The following is a 20,272-nucleotide window of genomic DNA, read 5'->3' as shown; positions in this document are numbered from 1 at the left end:
GTTGGAGCAGACTCGGTAGGCTGAAGGGCATGTTACCTCGCTGTATCTCTAAAGTCTAAAGCTATTAGCTAGTAAAAGTAAAAACTAAGTTTCATGGATCCCAGATCCATGCATGGAAAATCTGGTGTAAAGCAACAACAATGTACAGTCAAACCCAAAATTTGTAACAAGTGCAATTTCAAAATGGAGTGAAGCTGCTACTCGCTTGGCCTGAGCAAATCTCCAGATAATGAGGCTGCACCGCCAGTACTCAAGTTGGCACTGCTGTACCATCTGTTTCAACTTGACTATAATAGTTGGAAGGAGAAGTCTGTGCCCAAGTATACATAGGATGCAAAAATTGTAATAAATACAAAAGTTACCCTCGGTGGATAACAATATGGGAATGAAAATGCGGCAGAGACGGCAGAATTGGGAGTAGGGGATAGAATCTTTGCAAGAGGCAGGGTGGGAAGAAGTGTAGTCCAGATAACTGTGGGAGTCAGTAGGTTTGTAACAGACGTCAGAATAACTATGGGAGTCAGTAGGTTTGTAATAGATCTCCCGGTTGCTAAATGTTTTAACTCTCTTTCCCATACTGACCTTTCTGTCCTGGCCTCTTCCAGTGTCAGAGTGAGGCCTCATGCACATTGGAGCAATAGCACCTCATACTTTGCTTGGGCAGCTTACAATCCAGCGGTATGATTTTAATTTCTCTAATATCAAGTAACTCCTGCATTCCTTCCCTCCCCACCTCCCCCACTCTAGTCGTCCTACTAGTTCCACTGTTCCCATCCTAGTATCCCTCTCATTAGCACATCTTCCCGGCCAATAATGGGCCATTTATGGACTCCACCCTTCCAGAGGTCATCAGTTGCAGGCCCTGATTTGCTCTGGTCTATTCTCACCTCCAGTTTCCTCCTCACCCCTGGACCACCACTATCTGTCAATCTGAACAAGTGTTCCGACCCGAATTTTCACCAATTCCTTTCCTCCAGAGATGCTGCCTGACCTGCTGAGTTACTCCAGCATTTTGTGTCTATCTTTGGTGTAAACCAGCATCTGCAGTTCCGTCCTACACAACAAATGAGAGCTGTTCAGTCTCGTCCATCCGAGAGCCAAATTAAGAGTGCCCCAGATCCTCATCGAGGAGTTGCACTGTCCTGAAAATGCCACCATACCAACCCACCCTGAGGAACATCTCCAGCCAGCAATGGGCACAGTTACAACTGGTTAACAATTGCCCAGGACACATCGTACTGTATTCAATGAGCAAGGCCAATGTGTTACTGGAGACTGTTAGCTGCCTCACATATCAGGCTCCACCATCATCAGCAAACAGTCGTTTAATGCTAAAATAAGCATGCACATTACAAAAACCGTAGATGTTATGCCCTGCTGAGTCTGAGAGTGTGGGCCAACAGCAACCTCATAGAACACCAAAATGAGTTTTCCAAATCGCAATCTCTGCACAGCAGATCACAACACGAGGAGTGACAGAGCAACTCCCACCATCAATGTCTGAAACATACACAAAGCATTTTCTCCAGTGTTGATTTCATCAACGTACATTTATTAGTCTTGCGCAGAATTGGCCAGGTTCATACGAGGGATGACAACTAAAAACATTTTATATGGGCGGCCTAGACAATGGATCACAACTTGCTGGAATTCCGTAAATCAGCTACGTAGCCAACTACAAACAAAATATGAAGGTGGCAGCCACTGAAATGGGCAATTGGAAGGGAGCTGAGCTATCAATAATCAAGACCTTTGAAGACAGACCGTCCAGGATGGCACTGGAAGAGAGAAGAAATGGAAAGCGCAGCTGGCTGAGACCAGAGAAAACAGAAACCAGTAAATGTTGCACCTTCTCAGTTCACTGCCTGCTTCCGCAGCAAGTGTAACACATGACATTTAACATGGGGTTGATCATTAAGGTGGAAATTATCATTCAGCATTCAGTTCCTATGTTAATTTAGAACCACTTTTGAGTTTTTTTGTTAACCAAACTCTGCAGTTCCTCTTTCCCTTTAATATAAAGCACATCGCCAGAACATATGTATAATATTCTTACCCAAACTGGCCATCAAAGTAAACTGCATGTTCTTCTATTAGATCAATAATGCCCTTCAGGTTTCCTTCCAGACCAATTGGAATTTGAACAAATGCACTATTAAGGTTCAATTTTGATCTGCAATTAGAAAGAAAACTCATTATTTTTAAATCTTCCTAAAAAAACACGAATCATGATACTTTTTGGATCATATTCCTCTCATGGATTTCAAATCTGAAAATGTTAAATGAAAATTAAACAAATACAATGTTACATATCATAATCAAGAAAATAATTTCTTGCATGCTAAAAAATAGGAAACATAAATTCAAAAATCATAGAGAAGATGGGGTTCGAAATGTTTAATTTAGTCGTGTAAACTGATACTGTATTTAGTCATGTATACCGAGGTACAGTGAAAAGCTTTTTTGTTGCATGCTATTCAGTCAGCGGAAAGACAATACTTGATTACAATCAAGCCATCCGCAGTATACAGATACAGGATAAACAGAATAAGATCATTAAGACATAGGACCAGAATTTGACCACTCGGCGATCGAGTCTACGCCATTCAATTATGGCTGATCTATTTTTCTCTTTGAACCCCATTTTCCACCGGTTGGCGCCAGCAATAGCTTCCTCGCCAACAGTCTGTCCCTTCCTTCTTTGGTGTTTTATGGTATGTGTTAAATGTATGTTTTAGTGTTCTTTGTGGGGGGTAGGGGAAACTATTTTTTAATCTCTTACCTCGACGGAAATGCAATTTTTTCCCATATCATATGTCCGTCTGCACTGCGGCCTAACCTTGAGGAGCTGGCGGCCTCTGCTGGAGACCGACTTCGGGAGCTCCAACCACGGGAGCCTGCAGGACTTACCATTGCGGAGCTGGCGATCCCTTTGCTAGGGATCGACGTCGGAGCTCCAACCACGGGAGCCTGCGGACTTTAACATTGTGTAGCTCGCGGTCTCTGGTTAGAGACCAACTTCGGGAGCGCCAAGCTGCAGGAGCTTCTATCGCCCTGACGCGGGGGCTTCAATCGCCCCAACGCGGGAGCTTCGATCACCGGCTGCGGGAGCTTCGATCGCCCCGACTGCGGATGGTTCGACTGCCCCGACCGCGGGAGAATAAAGAGGGAAGAAGATTAGACTTTATTGCCTTCCATCACAGTGAGGAATGTGGGGAATCTGCTGTGGTGGTTGTTTATGTTAACTTTTATGTAGTTATGTGTCTTGTTGCTTTTTTTTCTAGTATGGCTGTATGGTAAATTGAATATCACTGTATCTTAACTGGTACACGTAACAATAAAAACCTTTGAAACCTTTCCTGCCTTCTCACTGTAGCCTAGGTCCTTGCTAATCAGGAACTTATCTTGGCCTCCACCGTCATCTGTGGCAATGAATTCCACAATGAGTAACCTTTAGTGCAAGATAAAGTCCAGTAAAGTCCGATTAAAAATTGTCTGAGGGTCTTCAATTCGGTAGATGGTAGGTCAGGACTGCTCTCTCGTTGGTGATAGGATGGTTCAGTTGCCTGATAACAGCTGTTTCACAGCACACAGAACTGGAACGTAAACAGAATGCACACAGAACCAAATTCGGAATAAGATGACTAAGGTGTAGTCAAACATGATGATCTGCAGAGCGAAATAAAAGCAAAAATAAAATAAAATAGACACCTGTTCCTTAAGGTTATCTGGTGAATCCTACTGAAAGATCTAGGATTAACTGCAATGATCCAAGTGTATAAATCATCCAGTAATAGTCTCTATTAATCACTGCACTTTTGGGATAGGCATTGATGCCACTTGTGCTAATGCACTCAAGTACAAGTCATATTTCCTTCTGAAATATTGGAGTGAGATGCTGTTGACATTTTTAATGAAAATATCAGACCAAATTTTATTAATACAATTTGCTACAGACCCAATACTGGCTAAATTTCAGGTCTGCAGTGCATTACGCAGCAACAGATAGGGATTTCATACAACTCTCATGGTAATTTTTGCAGATGGATCACTGATATATTATGTCTCAATCTGCCATCTAGTGGCAGAAATTTGGACCGAGAAACAAACTGCTGGAGGAACTCAATGGGTTAGATAGCATCTGTAGACAGCGACGGAGTAATGCCATTTTGGACAAGGAAACTGCCTCAAACTAATGAGGGCTATTATGCTAAACACCTTCTTTACCGCCCTATCCACCTGTGTCGCCACTTTCAGGGAATTTTGTACTTATACCCCTCTGTTCAACAATACTCTTCAGAGAACTGGGCAAATCCTGGCCTGGTTTATTAAAATGTAACACCTCGCACTTATTTAACTCTCTTTTAAATTCAGACAGAGCTCTGAATCAAAGGATATGGGGAGAAGGCAGGCACAGGTTACTGATTGTGGATGATCAGCCATGATCACAATGAATGGCGGTGCTGGCGCGACGGGCCAAATTGCCTCCTCCTGCACCTATTTGCTATGTTTCTATGTATTTCAGATTTGCATCATCTGCCGTTTTTTACTTTTTGATTTATAAGGTTCCTGATACACATAGAAGTACAGCAGTGTGTATTTCAAATAGTAAAGAAGTGAAGAAAAATGGCAAATAATTGTGATATAATTGAGCAGTATATTTGTGTTCTAAAATACAGTACACTATAATGGAAGAACTAAACCATGTTAAAAGCTAAAAGCAGAAAATGCTGGAAATGCTTGGGCCTGTAGCAGCTGCAGAGGAACAAACATGATGCTGGGTTAATGACCCAAAATGTTAACTTGTTTTTTCCCTTTGCAGATGCTGCCTAACCTACTCAGCAATTCCAGCATTTCCCAGTTTTATATTAGGATCTCTATATAACTTAAGGGGGCAGTTTCTAAAAACTGTTCGAATATGTACACAAATAATGCGTGCTCAAGCCTACTTTCTAATCTCATAAATCAGTTGCCATAATCAATTCCAAGCCATTCCCTTCGACTCATTTACGGAGCTGAAATCTTACACAGTACAACACATTAAGATCAAAGAAAGTATGGTTTCTCAAAATCTCAAATTTAACAGCTTGACATTTTGTATAGTAACAAACTAACCTCAATTGTTGAAGAGCACGATTGGGATTAGCTCCCAACCTGTCCAATTTGTTTATGAATGTAAGGAATGGAACATTGTAACGCTTCATCTGTCTGTTCACAGTCATTGTCTGACACTGAACTCCACCAACTGAACATAAAACCAGAACCGCTCCATCTAAAACTCTCAATGCACGTTCCACTTCTATTGTAAAATCAACATGTCCTGGAAAACAGGAGAGAACACCAAGATTAATGAATAGAAAGACCTGAATTGCTGCAAACTACATTAAAGGTTCTTCATAAATGTGCTAGATTACAAATTGTTGTTGGTGTTGAGCCATCAATTTTTCAATGTTTAGTAAATGACAGGACTGAAGTGGTGTCAATATGTCACCACATCGCAAGTTCTGCAATGTTTCTATAATACCTTGATTCAGACAGTGGTGTGCTTCTGAACTTTATGAACAGGGAAGATTCTAAATTAAATTTCTTCTTTCAAGGGCGGTATGGTGGCGCAGCGGTAGAGTTGCTATCTTACAGCGCCGGAAACCCAGGTCCACTCCCGACTATGGGTTCTGTCTGTATGGAGTTTGTACGTTCTCCCCATGACTTGTATGGGTTTTCTCTTAGATCTTCAGTTTCCTCCCACACTCCAAAGACATACAGATATGTAGGTTAACACAAAATGCTGGAGTAACTCAGCGGGACAGGCAGTATCTCTGGCAAGAAGGAATGGGTGATGTTTCAGGTCGAGACCCTTCTTCAGACTGATGTCAGGGGAGTGGGCGGGACCGATATAGAATGTAGTCAGAGACAGTAAGACTGGTGGGAGAACTGGGAAGGGATGGAGAAAGAGGGAAAGCAAGGGCTATTTGAAGTTAAAGAAGTCAATGTTCATATCTCTGGGGTGTAAGCTACCCAAGCGAAATATAAGGTGCTGTTCCTCCAATTTGTGCTGGGCCTCACTCTGACAATGGAGGAGGCCCAGGACAGATAGGTCAGATTGGGAATGGGAGGGGGAATTAAAGTGCTGAGCAACCAGGAGATCAGGTAGGTTAAGGCGGACTGAGCGGAGGCGTGCAGCGAAACGATCACCAAGCCTGCGCTTGGTCTCGCTGATGTACAAAAGTTGACACCTGGAACAGCGGACACAGTAGATAAGGTTGGAGGAGGTCAAGTGCTTGGTGTATGTGTAAATTATCCCTAGTGTGTGAAGGATAGTGTTAATGTGCTGGTCAGTGCGGACTCATGGGCCAAAGGGCCTGTTTCCGCGCTCTATCTTGGTATCTCTAAAACTAAAACTAAAGTGATCTAACCACCGTCCAAAGAAAGGCACAGTCAAATTCCCAATTGATCCCTTCAAAGAAAATAAAACATTGCTATTAATCATTCGTGTGACGCCTTCCAGAATAGTCCATAAATCTGTGAGAATTAATCAAGCTTTAAAATCTGTCGCACCACACTGATACAAAGTTCACTAATGAATAATGAATAGCATCACGAGACAAACTGCACCCCAACACAATAAATGGGGAAGTTTTTAAACATTTGTTTATGTTCACCAATTTCAGATAAATGAGCATCTTTATATTTTTTTAAGTTCCAAGTTCCCAGAATATTAAATAAAATGAATTGTGACAGTTTGTTAGATCTGGGAAAATGGGACAGCATATTTCCAGGAGCACCAAATATATCACAATGGACTTAATTTTCATATTTATAATTGTCCTTTGACATGCAATTTTAAAACTGGATTCCTTCTCCCTTCTCTGAATTATTCAAATCTATTCCAATTTTATCTTTAGAGCTTATGGATATCAATCATCGTCTCACATATTACCTGGTGTATCAATTATATTGACATTCCTTGCTTTCCATACCGTGTAAGTAGCTGCAGATTGGATAGTGATACCTCTTTGCCGTTCCAGTTCCATGGAATCCATTACAGCACCCACCCCATCTTTTCCTTTTACCTGCCAATCAAAAGTACATCATTAACATGGAATATAATTCTAATTTATTGTCAATCTGAATGCATTCTCCTACAATTGCTAACTGAAGATATGCTTGGCCACCTAAGTTTGGACATTAATTCAAGATTCAAGATAGCTTTATTTGTCATCCAATATTGGACGAAATTCAGTCACCCACAGTCCAACAATAAAAGCATTAAATAGGCATTAAAATTACACAACCCCAAAAACACACAAAAAAAGAAACATCCATCAAAGAAACATCCATCACAGTGAGTCTCCTCCAGTCCTCTCCTCACTGTGATGGAAGGCCACAATATATTTTCCCTTCTCCTGCCGTCTTCTCCCGCAGTCAGGTTGTTGTGGTTGCAGGCCGCGCCGGACGGTATGTTATTGATCATACTTCAGATTCATTGAAAATCAACAGGCTGCTGTGTTAATGTGTCTGTCAGTAGCATTCTGAGAGTTATTTCATAAACTTTAAGAACTGTGGAAATTTCCAATGAAGTGTTCTCGTTCTTGCTTTTCTTAAGGAGGGACACTCTTAACAGACTTACTATTCCATTACGTGATTTATTATTGTTTGTTTCACAACAATGCCACAGCAATAAGTTTGCTGTTTATACTCTTTAAGGCAAAAATTCAACAATAAGCAATTTTCCTTGCATCATTAGAATCTACACACTAAAAAGCATTGATCTGACTGAGCCAGCAAAAAAATTAACAAGGTAAATCCAGTATTTTTGTCATAAATCACAACAAAAACATTTTCAAATTCCCTGGAACTTAGTCAGTTAACAGGTTAAAAATGTACATATGAGCAATTTAAAATGATTCTTAGTACCTCATGCATTTCAGCTATTCTTCCGGTATAGTACAGAATTCTTTCTGTCAGTGTTGTCTTCCCAGAATCAATATGAGCAGAAATTCCTATATTCCGAATCATTTCATTAGGCAATATTCCAGATGAACATTGCCGACAAATACTCACAAGAACCTGGTAGAAAATGAAGTAAATATTGATTTCATGACACCTTTACATTGCTTTTAAAGACATTTCACACTGGTAAGTGCTTCAATATTCCAAAAGAATTGTAAGAAAATAGCGAATAAAATATTATTAACATCGTATCAACAAGACAACAGAATTTAAACATCTATTACTTTACGCACTGATTTCTCCTTAGACAGTAATTTGTACATCTTTGTTCATCTGATATAGTACTGAGCGGAAAAAGTATAAACTAAATGGAAACAATTTGACCCACACATGCTAATTCATCTAATCAGATGTGATTGGACCATCACTTCAAACATTCCTTGTGGCTGGTAACATTTCTAATGAAACAGAAATCTTCAAAATTAGGATTAAAATTCCAAATGAAAACCGAAGTATAATATAAAAAATTGTCAAAGTTAAATTCCATTAAGGTTAAAATGATCAAAGTGAGAGATTAAAAAGATAAAAAATTGCCTTAATCAATAATGAAGATTAAACATTCAACAATAAAGTAGAACCGATTTTACTCAGTAAATAGAAACAAGGAGCTGCAGATGCTAGTTTGCAAAAAAGGGCACAAAGTGCTGAAGTAAATCAGCAGGTCAAGGAGCATCCCTAGAAAACATGGTCAGTCTGAAGAAGGGCCTAGACCTGAAACGTCGCCCATTCCTTCCCTCCTGAGATGCTGCCTGACCTGCTGAGTTGCTCCAGCATTTTGTGATACCTTCAATTGGTATCAGCATCTGCAGTTATTTTCCTACACCACCTGGAAAACATGGAATTCTTGATCCTGAAAATTCCATATCATTATTTTCAACATGTCACCACATGTGCAAGCATCAAGTCATTTAGACTAAGATAGTCCTAAAATTATTGAAAGATTTTACCAAATTTGAGTTGTAATAACCCAAGCAGATAGCCCTGGACATTATAACCTAATGTCATAGAAAACAGAACAGTACAAGAACAGGCCCTTCAGCCCACAATGTCTGTACGGAACATACGACACGATAATGGGACAAAAGATCTTTATTTATCCCATGAGGGAAATTGATCTGCCAACAGTATCATGATGCCAAGACTGTTTCTTATCTAAGCCAAAGATAAGCCCAAAATGTTGGAGTAACTCAGTGGGACAGGTAGCATCTCTGGAAAGAAGGAATGGGTGACATTGTGGATCGAGACCCTTCTTCAGTCTGCGTTTGGTCTTGCCGATGTACAGGAGTCCACATCTTGAACAATGGATACAGACGAGGTTGGATGAGGTGCAAGTGCCTAAGCTCCTCTGCCTAAGCTGAAAGGACTGTCGGGGTCCCTGGACAGAGTCGATTGAGGGGGTAAAGGGACAGATGTTGCATCTCCTGCGGTTGCAGGGGAAGGTACCTGGGAAGGGGGTGGTTTGGGTGGGAAGGGATGAGTTAATCAGGGAGTTGTGGAGGGAACGGTCTCTGCGGAAGGCGAAAAGGGGAGGAGATGGGAAGATCAAGTCAAGTCAAGTTTTATCAAGTCACTAGTGTGACTAGTGTTGGGATCCCATTGGAGGTGGCGAAAATATCGGAGGATGATGTGTTGTAAGTGATGGCTGATGGGGTGAAAGATAAGGACAAGGGGAACTTTGTCTCTATTGCGACTAGAGGAAAGGGGAGCTGCGGGTTACCGAGGAGACCAGGGTCTATATTGTCGTCCATATCTCTCGTTTCCCTTTTCCCCAACTAGTCTGAAGAAGGGTCTTGACCCGAACGTCACCCATTCCTTCTCTCCAGAGATGCTGCCGGTCCCGCTGAGTTACTCCAGCTTTTTGTGTCTATCTTCGAGGACAATAGGGTTCCTTCTGTCTTCACAACATGCCAATCAAAAAGAGATTCTTGCTTTAATGTACTTTGGGGCTAATGCTACCTCAACAATCACACTGCAGCAGGCTAGAATCATTATTTGCAGAAGTGAACGATATTGGCATCGTTCTTGACAAATGAATTGCGCTGAACAAGCAAAGGCGAGATGTAAATAAATACTACATCAAGAAAAAAAACCAACGTTCCAATTAAGCAATCTGAATTTCCTAACAATGTGATTCCCCCTCCTCTGCTCTGTGTCGAACAACTGGCACCGATCTACACAGACATTTTCAACCAGTTCCTGCAAACCTGCACTGTCCCTGCCTGCTTCAAGGTCTCCACTGTTTTCCCTGTACCCCAAAAGACAAGGATCACTGGTCTTAATACCTACAGGCCTGTCGCACTTACCTCTGTAGTCATGAAGACCTTTGAAAGACTTGTGCTGGCCCAGCTGAAAAACATCGCAAACCCCCTGCTGGACCCCCTGCAGTTTGCATATAGGGCCAATAGATAGGTGGACGACGCAGTCAATCTAGGCCTGCACTTCATCCTCCAGCACTGAGACCGCAAGGGGACCTATGCCAGGATTCTGTTTGTGGACTTTAGCTCTGCTTTTAACACCATTGTGCCAGAGCTACTACACTACAAACTCTCCCAGCTGACTGATGGACAGGAAGCAGCATGCGAGGCTGGGAAAGCACATCTCGGACCCGCAGACCCTCAGCATAGGAGCACCGCAAGGCTGCGTACTCCCCCCTCTCCTTTACTCTCGCTACACCAACGACTGCACCTCCACAGACTCCTCTGTCAAGCTCCTCGTTTGCAGATAACACTACCCTGATTGGACTGATCCAGGATGGGGAGGAATCTGCCTACAGAGGGGAAGTGACACAGCTGGCGTCCTGGTGCCATCGCAACAACCTGGAGCTCAATGCACTCAAGACAATGGAACTAATTGTAGACTTTCGAAGCGATCCCCCTCCCCTCCCCCCACTCACCATCAACAACACCATAGTCACATCAGTGGAGTCATTTAAGTTCCTTGGAACCATCATCTCCAGGGACCTTAAATGGGGGGCCACCATCGACTCCACAGTCAAAAAGGCCCAACAGAGGATGTACTTCCTGCGGCAGCTGAAGAAACACAATCTGCCACAGGCAATGATGGTCCAATTCTATACTGTTATCATTGAGTCCGTCCTCACCTTCTCCATCATGGTCTGGTTTGGCTCAGCCACCAAGCACGACATCCGGAGGCTGCAACGGATCGTTCGCACAGCTGAGAAGGTTGTTGGCTGCAACCTTCCCCCTATTGATGAACTGTACACTGGAAGGGCCAGGAAGCGAGTGGGCAAGATCATCTCTGACCCCTCTCACCCTGGCCATAAACTCTTCGAAGCACTTCCCTCTGGAAGGCAACTCCGGACTGTCAAAGCAGCCACAGCCAGACATAAAAACAGCTTTTTTTTCCACGAGTGATAGTTCTACTCAATAACCAAAGTCTGTAGTCTCTTTCTTGCTCTGGTTTATTTTCACCCACATGTTTAGACCATAATGTTGTATCCTTATTGTTTTGATGTGGTTATGCTTTATTCTTAATTGTTAACTGTATGTTTGTGTTGTCATTTGTGAGTGGAGCACCAAGGCACATTCCTTGTATATGCATACTTGGCCAATAAACTTATTCATTCATTCATTCATTCATTCATTCTAAAGCGGCACTGGGTCGCTGTTCGCAATTGTGGATGGTTCAAGCTTCTAGACCTAAAAAGGTGCAAAGAGTGAGCAAGGGAAAACTTGATTTTCACTCAGCATAGTTAGGATGTGGAATTCTCTACCTGTAGTGTTACATGAAATAGCGTCAGTGCCTTTCGAAAGGGAACTGGATAAATGTTTTGAGAGGATAAGTTGAGGCTTTCTGGGGAAAAAGAACAAAGATGGGACTGAACTACAGGAAACCAGGGATTCAAATACTGTACTGGCATTAGGTTTTGCTTATCTTTGATGGTAGGAATAAACCAGTCATGTTTGCAGAGAAAAGTTACTGACTAGCTGAACCAATTTGAAATAGTTAGAATAATTTGATATGAAATAGCTGAATAGAAACAAATATTGAGCTTCCAGGAGATCAAGCCTGGTTCAATGTAAGCAGAAGGAAATGCAGCAGCAACACCAAATGTATTGAAAAATGAGGGGGTGACCGAGTAAAGCTGAGACTAGTTATGGCTGATCAGAGACAAGGTTAAACTATCCATGCCAAACAGATCAGATTGAAGTGCTGCAGTCCTGCCTCATTCAGTTGTGAATGGTGACTGATAATTAAACGGTTAAAAGGAGGAGCCTGCTCCAAGATCATCTCCATCCTCAGTGGTGGCAGGGCGGAGCATATAAATGCTAAAAAGAAGGCACTTGCTTCAGCTGGAAATGCCAAGGAGATGATCCATCTCAACTTTCTCCCCAGATCATTTCCTAATATAAAAGAAAGTCTCTGGTCAATTGTTTTCAGTCCACATGAGATCAAGAAATTTCTTAAGGCACTGGATACAGCAAAGACATGGGGGTCAGACATCAGAAAAAAAATCCTGCTTTCCAGAACCAGCAGCACTCTGGTCAAACTATAACAGTAGCTAAATGCTGCCATCTAGCTGACAATTTTCAAACCACCAGGCATGTCTCCCGTTTACAAAAAGTTAGAGAAATCCAATGCAGTTAATCAGTTGCCTCTTAATCAACACCAAGTTCTCAGTAACAAGCACCTCATTCATCAATAACCTGCTCACCAATGGCCAATTTGGGTTTTGCAAGAACAACATGGCTCCAACGTTCATCACAACCTTAATACAAATATGGACAATAAAGACTAATTCTAGAAGCGGGGCAAGAGCGACTACATTTGACAACAGGGCAGGGTGACATCAAGAGGCTGAGGTAAAAATGTAAATAGGCATCAAGAGGAACAAATGCCAGTGATTGAGAACAACTTTGGGATGGTTGTTGGACATCAATACTGAATTTGTTGATTAGGGAGAGGACTTGCTTCATTGGTTCACTAACATTGGTTCACTTATCCTTTTGGTGAATTTTGTAGAGAAAGAGTTGGCAGTATCTTTCAAGTTCCTTGAGGTAACTGCCACAAGTCTTAGATGGACGGCACAGTGGCGCAACGGTAGAGTTACTGCCTTACAGCACCAGAGACCTGGGTTTGATCCTGACTACGGGTGCTGTCTGTATGCAGCTTGTACATTCTCCCTGTGACCGTGTGGGTTTTCTCCGGGTGTTCCGGTTTCCTCCCACATTCCAAAGTACATGTTAATTTGCATATTTATGTACTTATTTAAGATCACACAACAGAATCCCTTGTGGGTTTAATCTAGTTATGACGAGATAGGGGGGGCACAGTGCAGCAGTTGGTAGAGCTGCTGGCTCACAGCATTCGATCCTGACCCCGGGTGCCGCTTATGTGCAGTTGACATGTTCTCCCTGTGACCATGAGGGTTTCGTCTGGCTGCTCTAGTTTCCTCTCACATCCCGAAATCGTTTGGGCCTGTAGGTTCATTATCCTCTTTAAGATGGACACAAATGTGTAGGGAGTGGATGGGAGAGTGGATAGCACTTGTGTGAAGAGGTGATTGATGGTCGGCATGCACCCAGGCATGAAGGGCCTGTTTCCATGTTGTATCTTATAATTCAATTCAACATCTTTTTTTGCCCTGACGTTTGGTCTGTACCAAACGTACGGGCGAGGGAGATGTTGAATTGAATTGTAAGATACAGCATGGAAAACAGACAAGTACCAAAAGCAGTATCCGAGGATCCGAACCCTGCCTGTTCAGCAAGGGCTTGGAGGCAGAAGGAGTTCAGGCAGACAGCTGCATGTTGCCTGTGACACCAAGGGCATCTGACTCTTATCATAAGACATAGGAGCAGAATTAGTCCATTTGGCCCATCATGTCTGCTCTGCCATTCAATCATGACTGATCTATCTTTCCTTATCAACACCATTCTGCCTTCTTCCCATAACCCCGTACTAATCATTTCCATTAATCATGTTTCCAACACTTTCATTCATTATTTCAGATTTCCAGCATTTGCATTCCTAAACATTGTTCAGGCTGAGTCAGAAGATAAGCTATTTTATAATTCGTACGTTATTGGAGCAGAATTAGACCATTCAGCCCATCATCTCCTCTGCCATTCTTTACACCTTGAGCTCCTTGCCTTGCCTTCATTTCTGGGTCCAACCTTGCTGATCATTGAGATTTCAGCTCTCTTTACTGCACAGGCAAACTACATCCAGTGTCCTTGAGCCAAAGTGAATACCAGAACTTCTGCTATGTGAACAGACCTGGTTGCAATGAAAGCTTGGATTGCTGTTAGTGTGGCTCAGGATTGCTGTGTGTGAAGGGGCTTTGAGTTCATAAATTCAAGGAGCAGAATTAGAAACAGATAAAATAGGTGCAGTGGTAGGCCATTTGGCCCTTTGAGCCAGCACTGCCATTCAATATGATCATGGCTGACCATGCAAAATCAGTACCCCGTTCCTTCTTTTCACCCATATGCCCTGATTCCTTTAGCCCTAAGATTCCTATGGCCTAAGAAAGAGCCCTATAGGTCATTCAGCCCATCGATTCTACTCCACCATTCAATCATGGCTGATCTATCTTTCCCTCTCAACCCCATTCTCCCGCCTTCTCCCCATAACCCCTAACACCCGTACTAATCAAAAATCTGGCAATCTCCAACTTTAACATGTCCATTGATTTGGCCCCTCCTCGCTCTTATTCTGTGGAATTCTCTGCCTTAGTAGGCAGTGGAGGCCAATTCTCTGGATGTTTTCAAGAGAGTTAGATAGCTCTTAATGACATAGAAACATAGAAAATAGGTGCAGGAGTAGGCCATTCGGCCCTTCGAGCCTGCACCGCCATTCAATATGAACATGGCTGATCATCCAGCTCAGTAACCTGTACCTGCCTTCTCTCCATACCCTCTGATCCCTTTAGCAAAAAGGGCCACATCTAACTCCCTCTTAAATATAGCCAATGGACTGGCCTCAACTACCTTCTGTGGCAGAGAATTCCACAGACTCACCACTCTCTGTGTGAAGAAATGTTTTCTCATCTCGGTCCTAAAAGACTTCCCCCTTATCCTTAAGCTGTGACCCCTGGTTCTGGACTCCCCCAACATCGGGAACAATCTTCCCGCATCTAGCCTCTCCAACCCCTTAAGAATTTTATATGTTTCTATAAGATCCCCCCTCAGTCTTCTAAATTCCAGCGAGTACAAGCCTAGTCTATCCAGTCTTTCTTCATATGAAAGTCCTGCCATCCCAGGGATCAATCTAGTGAACCTTCTCTGTACTCCCTCTAAGGCAAGAACGTCTTTCCTCAGATTAGTAGACCAAAACTGCACACAATACTCCAGGTGCGGTCTCACCAAGGCACTGTACAACTGCAGTAGAACCTCCCTGCTCCTAAACTCAAATCCTCTTGCTATGAATGCCAACATACCATTCGCTTTCTTCACTGCCTGCTGTACCTGCACGCTTGCTTTCAATGACTGGTGCACCATGACACCCAGGTCACGTTGCATCTCCCCTTCTCCTAATCGTTCACCATTCAGGTAATACTCTGCTTTCCTGTTCTTGCCGCCAAAGTGGATAACCTCACATTTATCCACATTATATTGCATCTGCCATGCATTTGCCCACTCGCCTAATCTATCCAAGTCATTCTGCAGCCTCCTAGCATCCTCCTCGCAGCTAACACTGCCACCCAGCTTCGTGTCATCCGCAAACTTAGAGATGTTGCATTCAATTCCCTCGTCCAAATCATTAATATACACTGTAAATAACTGGGGTCCCAGTACTGAGCCTTGCGGTACCCCACTAGTCACTGCCTGCCATTCCGAAAAGGACCCGTTTATTCCTACTCTTTGCTTCCTGTCCGCCAAACAATTTTCTATCCACCTCAACACTGAACCCTCAATACCGTGTGCTTTAAGTTTGTACACCAATCTCCTATGGAGTCAGAGGGTATGGGGTGAACGCAGGAACGGGGTACTGATTGAGAATGATCAGCCATGATCACATTGAATGGCGGTGCTGGCTCGAAGGGCCGAATGGCCTACTCCTGCACCTATTGTCTATTGTCTCTTACAAGTTATAGGAGCGGAATTTGGCCATTCGGCCCATCGAGTGTACACCGCCATTCAATCATGGCCGATCTCAGCCCCATTGCATTGTCCTTCCTTCTGTCCATTCACCCGCTGGAGACGCCGTTGCGGTGACCCCCGGCCTGTCGCTGAGCCTCCCTGGTCCCGGTCTCCTTTTCCCCTCCTCACAGTCACAGATCCCGGCCGGACTGGAATTTAGAAGGATGAGAGGAGATCTTATCGAAACGTATAAGATTATTAAGGGGTTGGACACGTTAGAGGCAGGAAACATGTTCCCAATGTTGGGGGAGTCCAGAACAAGGGGCCACAGTTTAAGAATAAGGGGTAGGCCATTTAGAACTGAGATGAGGAAAAACTTTTTCAGTCAAAGAGTTGTGAATCTGTGGAATTCTCTGCCTCAGAAGGCAGTGGAGGCCAATTCTCTGAATGCATTCAAGAGAGAGCTAGATAGAGCTCTTAAGGATAGCGGAGTCAGGGGGTATGGGGAGAAGGCAGGAACGGGGTACTGATTGAGAATGATCAGCCATGATCACATTGAATGGCGGTGCTGGCTGGAAGGGCCGAATGGCCTCCAACCTGCACCTATTGTCTATTGTCGTATAAGAAAATAACTGCAAATGCAGGTACAAATCGAAGGTATTTATTCACAAAATGCTGGAGTAACTCAGCAGCATCTCAGGGGAGAAGGAATGGGTGACGTTTCGGGTCGAGACCCTTCTTCAGACGGAAGGGTCTCGACCCGAAACGTCACCCATTCCTTATTGTCTATTGACTCAGGACGCTCAAACCCCTCAACCTCCACCCTCCCTGCCGCCGGGGGCCGTTGCTCACCTGCTGGCGGGCGCGGCGCAAACAGGTTCGCCTCCGCGCCGAGGCGAGGACGGCCTTCAACAGATGCATGGCGACCCGGTGCAGCCTGTGGCTCCCACGCCGTTGCCGTCGCCGCCGGAGCTCCGGAAGGTCGGTCGGCCCGCCCGCATCCCCGTCCCCGCCAAACTCCGAGCGCTGCGCCCCCCGCCGGCAGGAACGGGGGACAGATCACAGGCCCGGGCGCATCACCTGCGGCTGCCTCCTCTACTTCAGCAGGTAAAGCGCATCCATCCAAAGCTTTGCAAGGGAGAAACATCAACTAACGGGGCCAGGACGCGACTAAGGAGTTCATCTTTTTATTTTCTATTTGCCATGGCCAATGAGATAGTTTTCTTTTTTTTGTTATGTAAAAAGGAACTGCAGATGCTGGTTTAAACCGCAGACACTAAAAATGCTGGAGTAACTCAGCATCTCTGGAGAGAAGGAATGGGTGAATTGAATCTGAAGGGTCTCGACCCGAAACGTCTAGTTTCCTTTTCTCCAGAAATACTGCCTGACCCGCTGAGTTACTCCAACCTTTTGTGTCCATCTTCAGTTTTCTTTTTATATTTGCAACGACCAAGCAGACTTTTTTTTGTGTTCATTTCTATCTCTTTTTACATTGTTACTTCATCTTTTTCTATTTACAGAATGCTGCCTGTCCCGAGTTACTCCAGCTTTTCGTGTCTATCTTCTTTGCATCTGCTCCAAGCAGATCAGGTGTAATTAACCGCCCTTTCTCAGACAGCACTTGTTTCATTCACTATCTCCAGTACATACCTGTAAGAAAATAACTGCAAATCCTTGTACAAAACGAAGGTATTTATTCACAAAATGCTGGAGTAACTCAGCAGGTCAGGCAGCATCTTAGGAGAGAAGGAATGGGTGACATTTCGGGTCGAGACCCTTCTTCAGACTGATGTCAGGGGGGCGGGACAAAGGAAGGATATAGGTGGAGACAGGAAGATAGAGGGGGAACTGGGAAGGGGAGGGGAAGAGAGGGACAGAGGAACTATCTAAAGTTGGAGAAGTCAATGTTCATACCGCTGGGATGCAAGCTGCCCAAGCGAAATATGAGGTGCTGTTCCTCCAATTTCCGGTGGGCCTCACTATGGCACTGGAGGAGGCCCATGACAGAAAGGTTAGACTGGGAGTGGGAGGGGGAGTTGAAGTGCTCAGCCACCGGGAGATCAGGTTGGTTAAGGCAGACTGAGCGAAGGTGTTGAGTGAAACGATCGCCGAGCCTGCGTTTGGTTTCGCTGATGTAAAGAAGTTGACATCTGGAGCAGCGGATGCAATAGATGAGGTTGGAGGAGGTGCAGGTGAACCTCTGTCTCACCTGGAAAGACTGTTTGGGTCCTTGGATGGAGTTGAGGGGGGAGGTAAAGGGACAGGTGTGGCATCTCTTGCAGTTGCAGGGGAATGTGCCCGGGAATGGGGTGGTTTGGGTAGGAAGGGACGAGTGGACCAGGGAGTTACGGAGGGAGTGGTCTCTGCGGAACGCGGGGAGGGGATGGGAAGATGTGGCCAGTGGTGGGGTCCCATTGTAGGTGACAGAAATGTTGGCGGATGATTTGTTTTTTTTGTTCCTTTCTATCGCGTTTTATATTGTTATTAGAAACATAGAAAATAGGTGCAGGAGTAGGCCATTCAGCCCTTTGAGCTTGCACCGCCATTCAATATGATCATGGCTGATCATCCAGCTCAGTAACCTGTACCTGCCTTCTCTCCATACCCCCTGATCCCTTTAGCCACAAGGGCCACATCTAGCTCCCTCTTAAATATAGCCAATGAACTGGCCTCAACTACCTTCTGTGGCAGAGAATTCCACAGACTCACCACTCTGTGTGAAGAAATGTTTTCTCATCTCGGTCCTAAAAGACTTCCCCCTTATCCTTAAGCTGTGACCCCTGGTTCTGGACTTCCCCAACATCGGGAACAATCTTCCCGCATCTAGCCTCTCCTACCCCTTAAGAATTTTATATGTTTCTATAAGATCCCCCCTCAGTGGTACCTTGTCGAAGGCCTTCTGAAAGTCCAGATATAACACATCGACTGGTTCTCCCTTATCCTCTCTACTAGTTACATCCTTGAAAAATTCTATAAGATTCGTCAGACATGATTTGACTTTCATAAATCCATGCTGACTTTGTCCGATGACATAAATCCATGCTGACTTTGTCCGATGTTATTCATTTTGCCAACATGCCAGAGAAAACAATCCAAATTTGCCCAACCTCTCCTTATAACTAATACCCTCTAAACAAGGCAGCCTTCTGGAAAACCTCTTTTGCACCCTCTCCAAAGCCTCCACATCCACCCTAAAATAGGGAGACGAAAACTAGACACTATATGTCAACTGCAGTCTAACAAAGTATTATAAAGCTGCAACTTGCTGACTCTTTTACTCAATGCCTCATCTGATGAAGGCAAGAATACTATTTGCCTTATTTGCCATTCTATCTACTGTGTGGCCATTTTCAGGGAGCTATGGACTTGGACCCCAAGATCCCCCTGTACATCAATGCTTTTTAGCAAAAAGGGCCACATCTAACTCCCTCTTAAATATAGCCAATGAACTGGCCTCAACTACCTTCTGTGGCAGAGAATTCCACAGACTCGCCACTCTCTGTGTGAAGAAATGTTTTCTCATCTCGGTCCTAAAAGACTTCCCCCTTATCCTTAAGCTGTGACCCCTGGTTCTGGACTCCCCCAACATCGGGAACAATCTTCCCGCATCTAGCCTCTCCAACCCCTTAAGAATTTTATATGTTTCTATAAGATCCCCCCTCAGTCTTCTAAATTCCAGCGAGTACAAGCCCAGTCTATCCAGTCTTTCCTCATATGCAAGTCCCGCCATCCCAGGGATTAATCTGGTGAACCTTCTCTGTACTCCCTCTAAGGCAAGAACGTCTTTCCTCAGGTTAGGAGACCAAAACTGCACACAATACTCCAGGTGCGGTCTCACCAAGGCCCTGTACAACTGCAGCAGAACCTCCCTGCTCCTAAACTCAAATCCTCTTGCTATGAATGCCAATACCATTCGCTTTCTTCACTGCCAGCTGCACCTGCATGCTTGCTTTCAATGACTGGTGCATCATGACACCCAGGTCACGTTGCATCTCCCCTTCTCCCAATCGGTCACCATTCAGGTAATACTCTGCTTTCCTGTTCTTGCCGCCAAAGTGGATAACCTCACATGGCGGTGGTGGTGTTCAAGAGCAGGATCTATTGTACTCAAGTATGATTTGACTGCATGGCTTGCAGATCAAGGGCGGCACGGTGGCGCAGCGGTAGAGTTGCTGCCTTACAGCGAATGCAGCGCCGGAGACTCAGGTTCGATCTTG

The 20,272-nt window shown here is 44.2% G+C and overlaps 1 protein-coding gene across 2 annotated transcripts in view; it reads right to left on the bottom strand.

Annotated features, from left to right (window-relative positions):
* Positions 1 to 17,105, bottom strand: part of gfm1 (G elongation factor, mitochondrial 1) — a 44,754-nt gene extending 27,649 nt beyond the window's left edge. The window contains exons 1-5 of one of the 2 annotated variants that reach the window (XM_078410851.1): positions 16,908 to 17,105; positions 7,915 to 8,067; positions 6,938 to 7,070; positions 5,116 to 5,320; positions 2,057 to 2,173 (exon numbers count right to left, since the gene is read on the bottom strand). In XM_078410851.1, the coding sequence (XP_078266977.1) occupies positions 2,057 to 2,173; positions 5,116 to 5,320; positions 6,938 to 7,070; positions 7,915 to 8,067; positions 16,908 to 16,976 (677 nt within the window). In that variant the 5' untranslated portion in view covers positions 16,977 to 17,105. The remainder of the gene's footprint in view (positions 1 to 2,056; positions 2,174 to 5,115; positions 5,321 to 6,937; positions 7,071 to 7,914; positions 8,068 to 16,907) is intronic. The other variant, XM_078410850.1, reaches the window with a different exon arrangement.
* Positions 17,106 to 20,272: the final 3,167 nt, after the last annotated feature.

The sequence above is a fragment of the Rhinoraja longicauda genome, chromosome 13 (assembly GCF_053455715.1).
Source record: "Rhinoraja longicauda isolate Sanriku21f chromosome 13, sRhiLon1.1, whole genome shotgun sequence".
Taxonomy (NCBI): domain Eukaryota; kingdom Metazoa; phylum Chordata; class Chondrichthyes; order Rajiformes; family Arhynchobatidae; genus Rhinoraja; species Rhinoraja longicauda.
The sequence above is the reverse complement of the archived record's forward strand: the minus strand, read 5'-3'. Positions and strand labels throughout refer to the sequence as shown.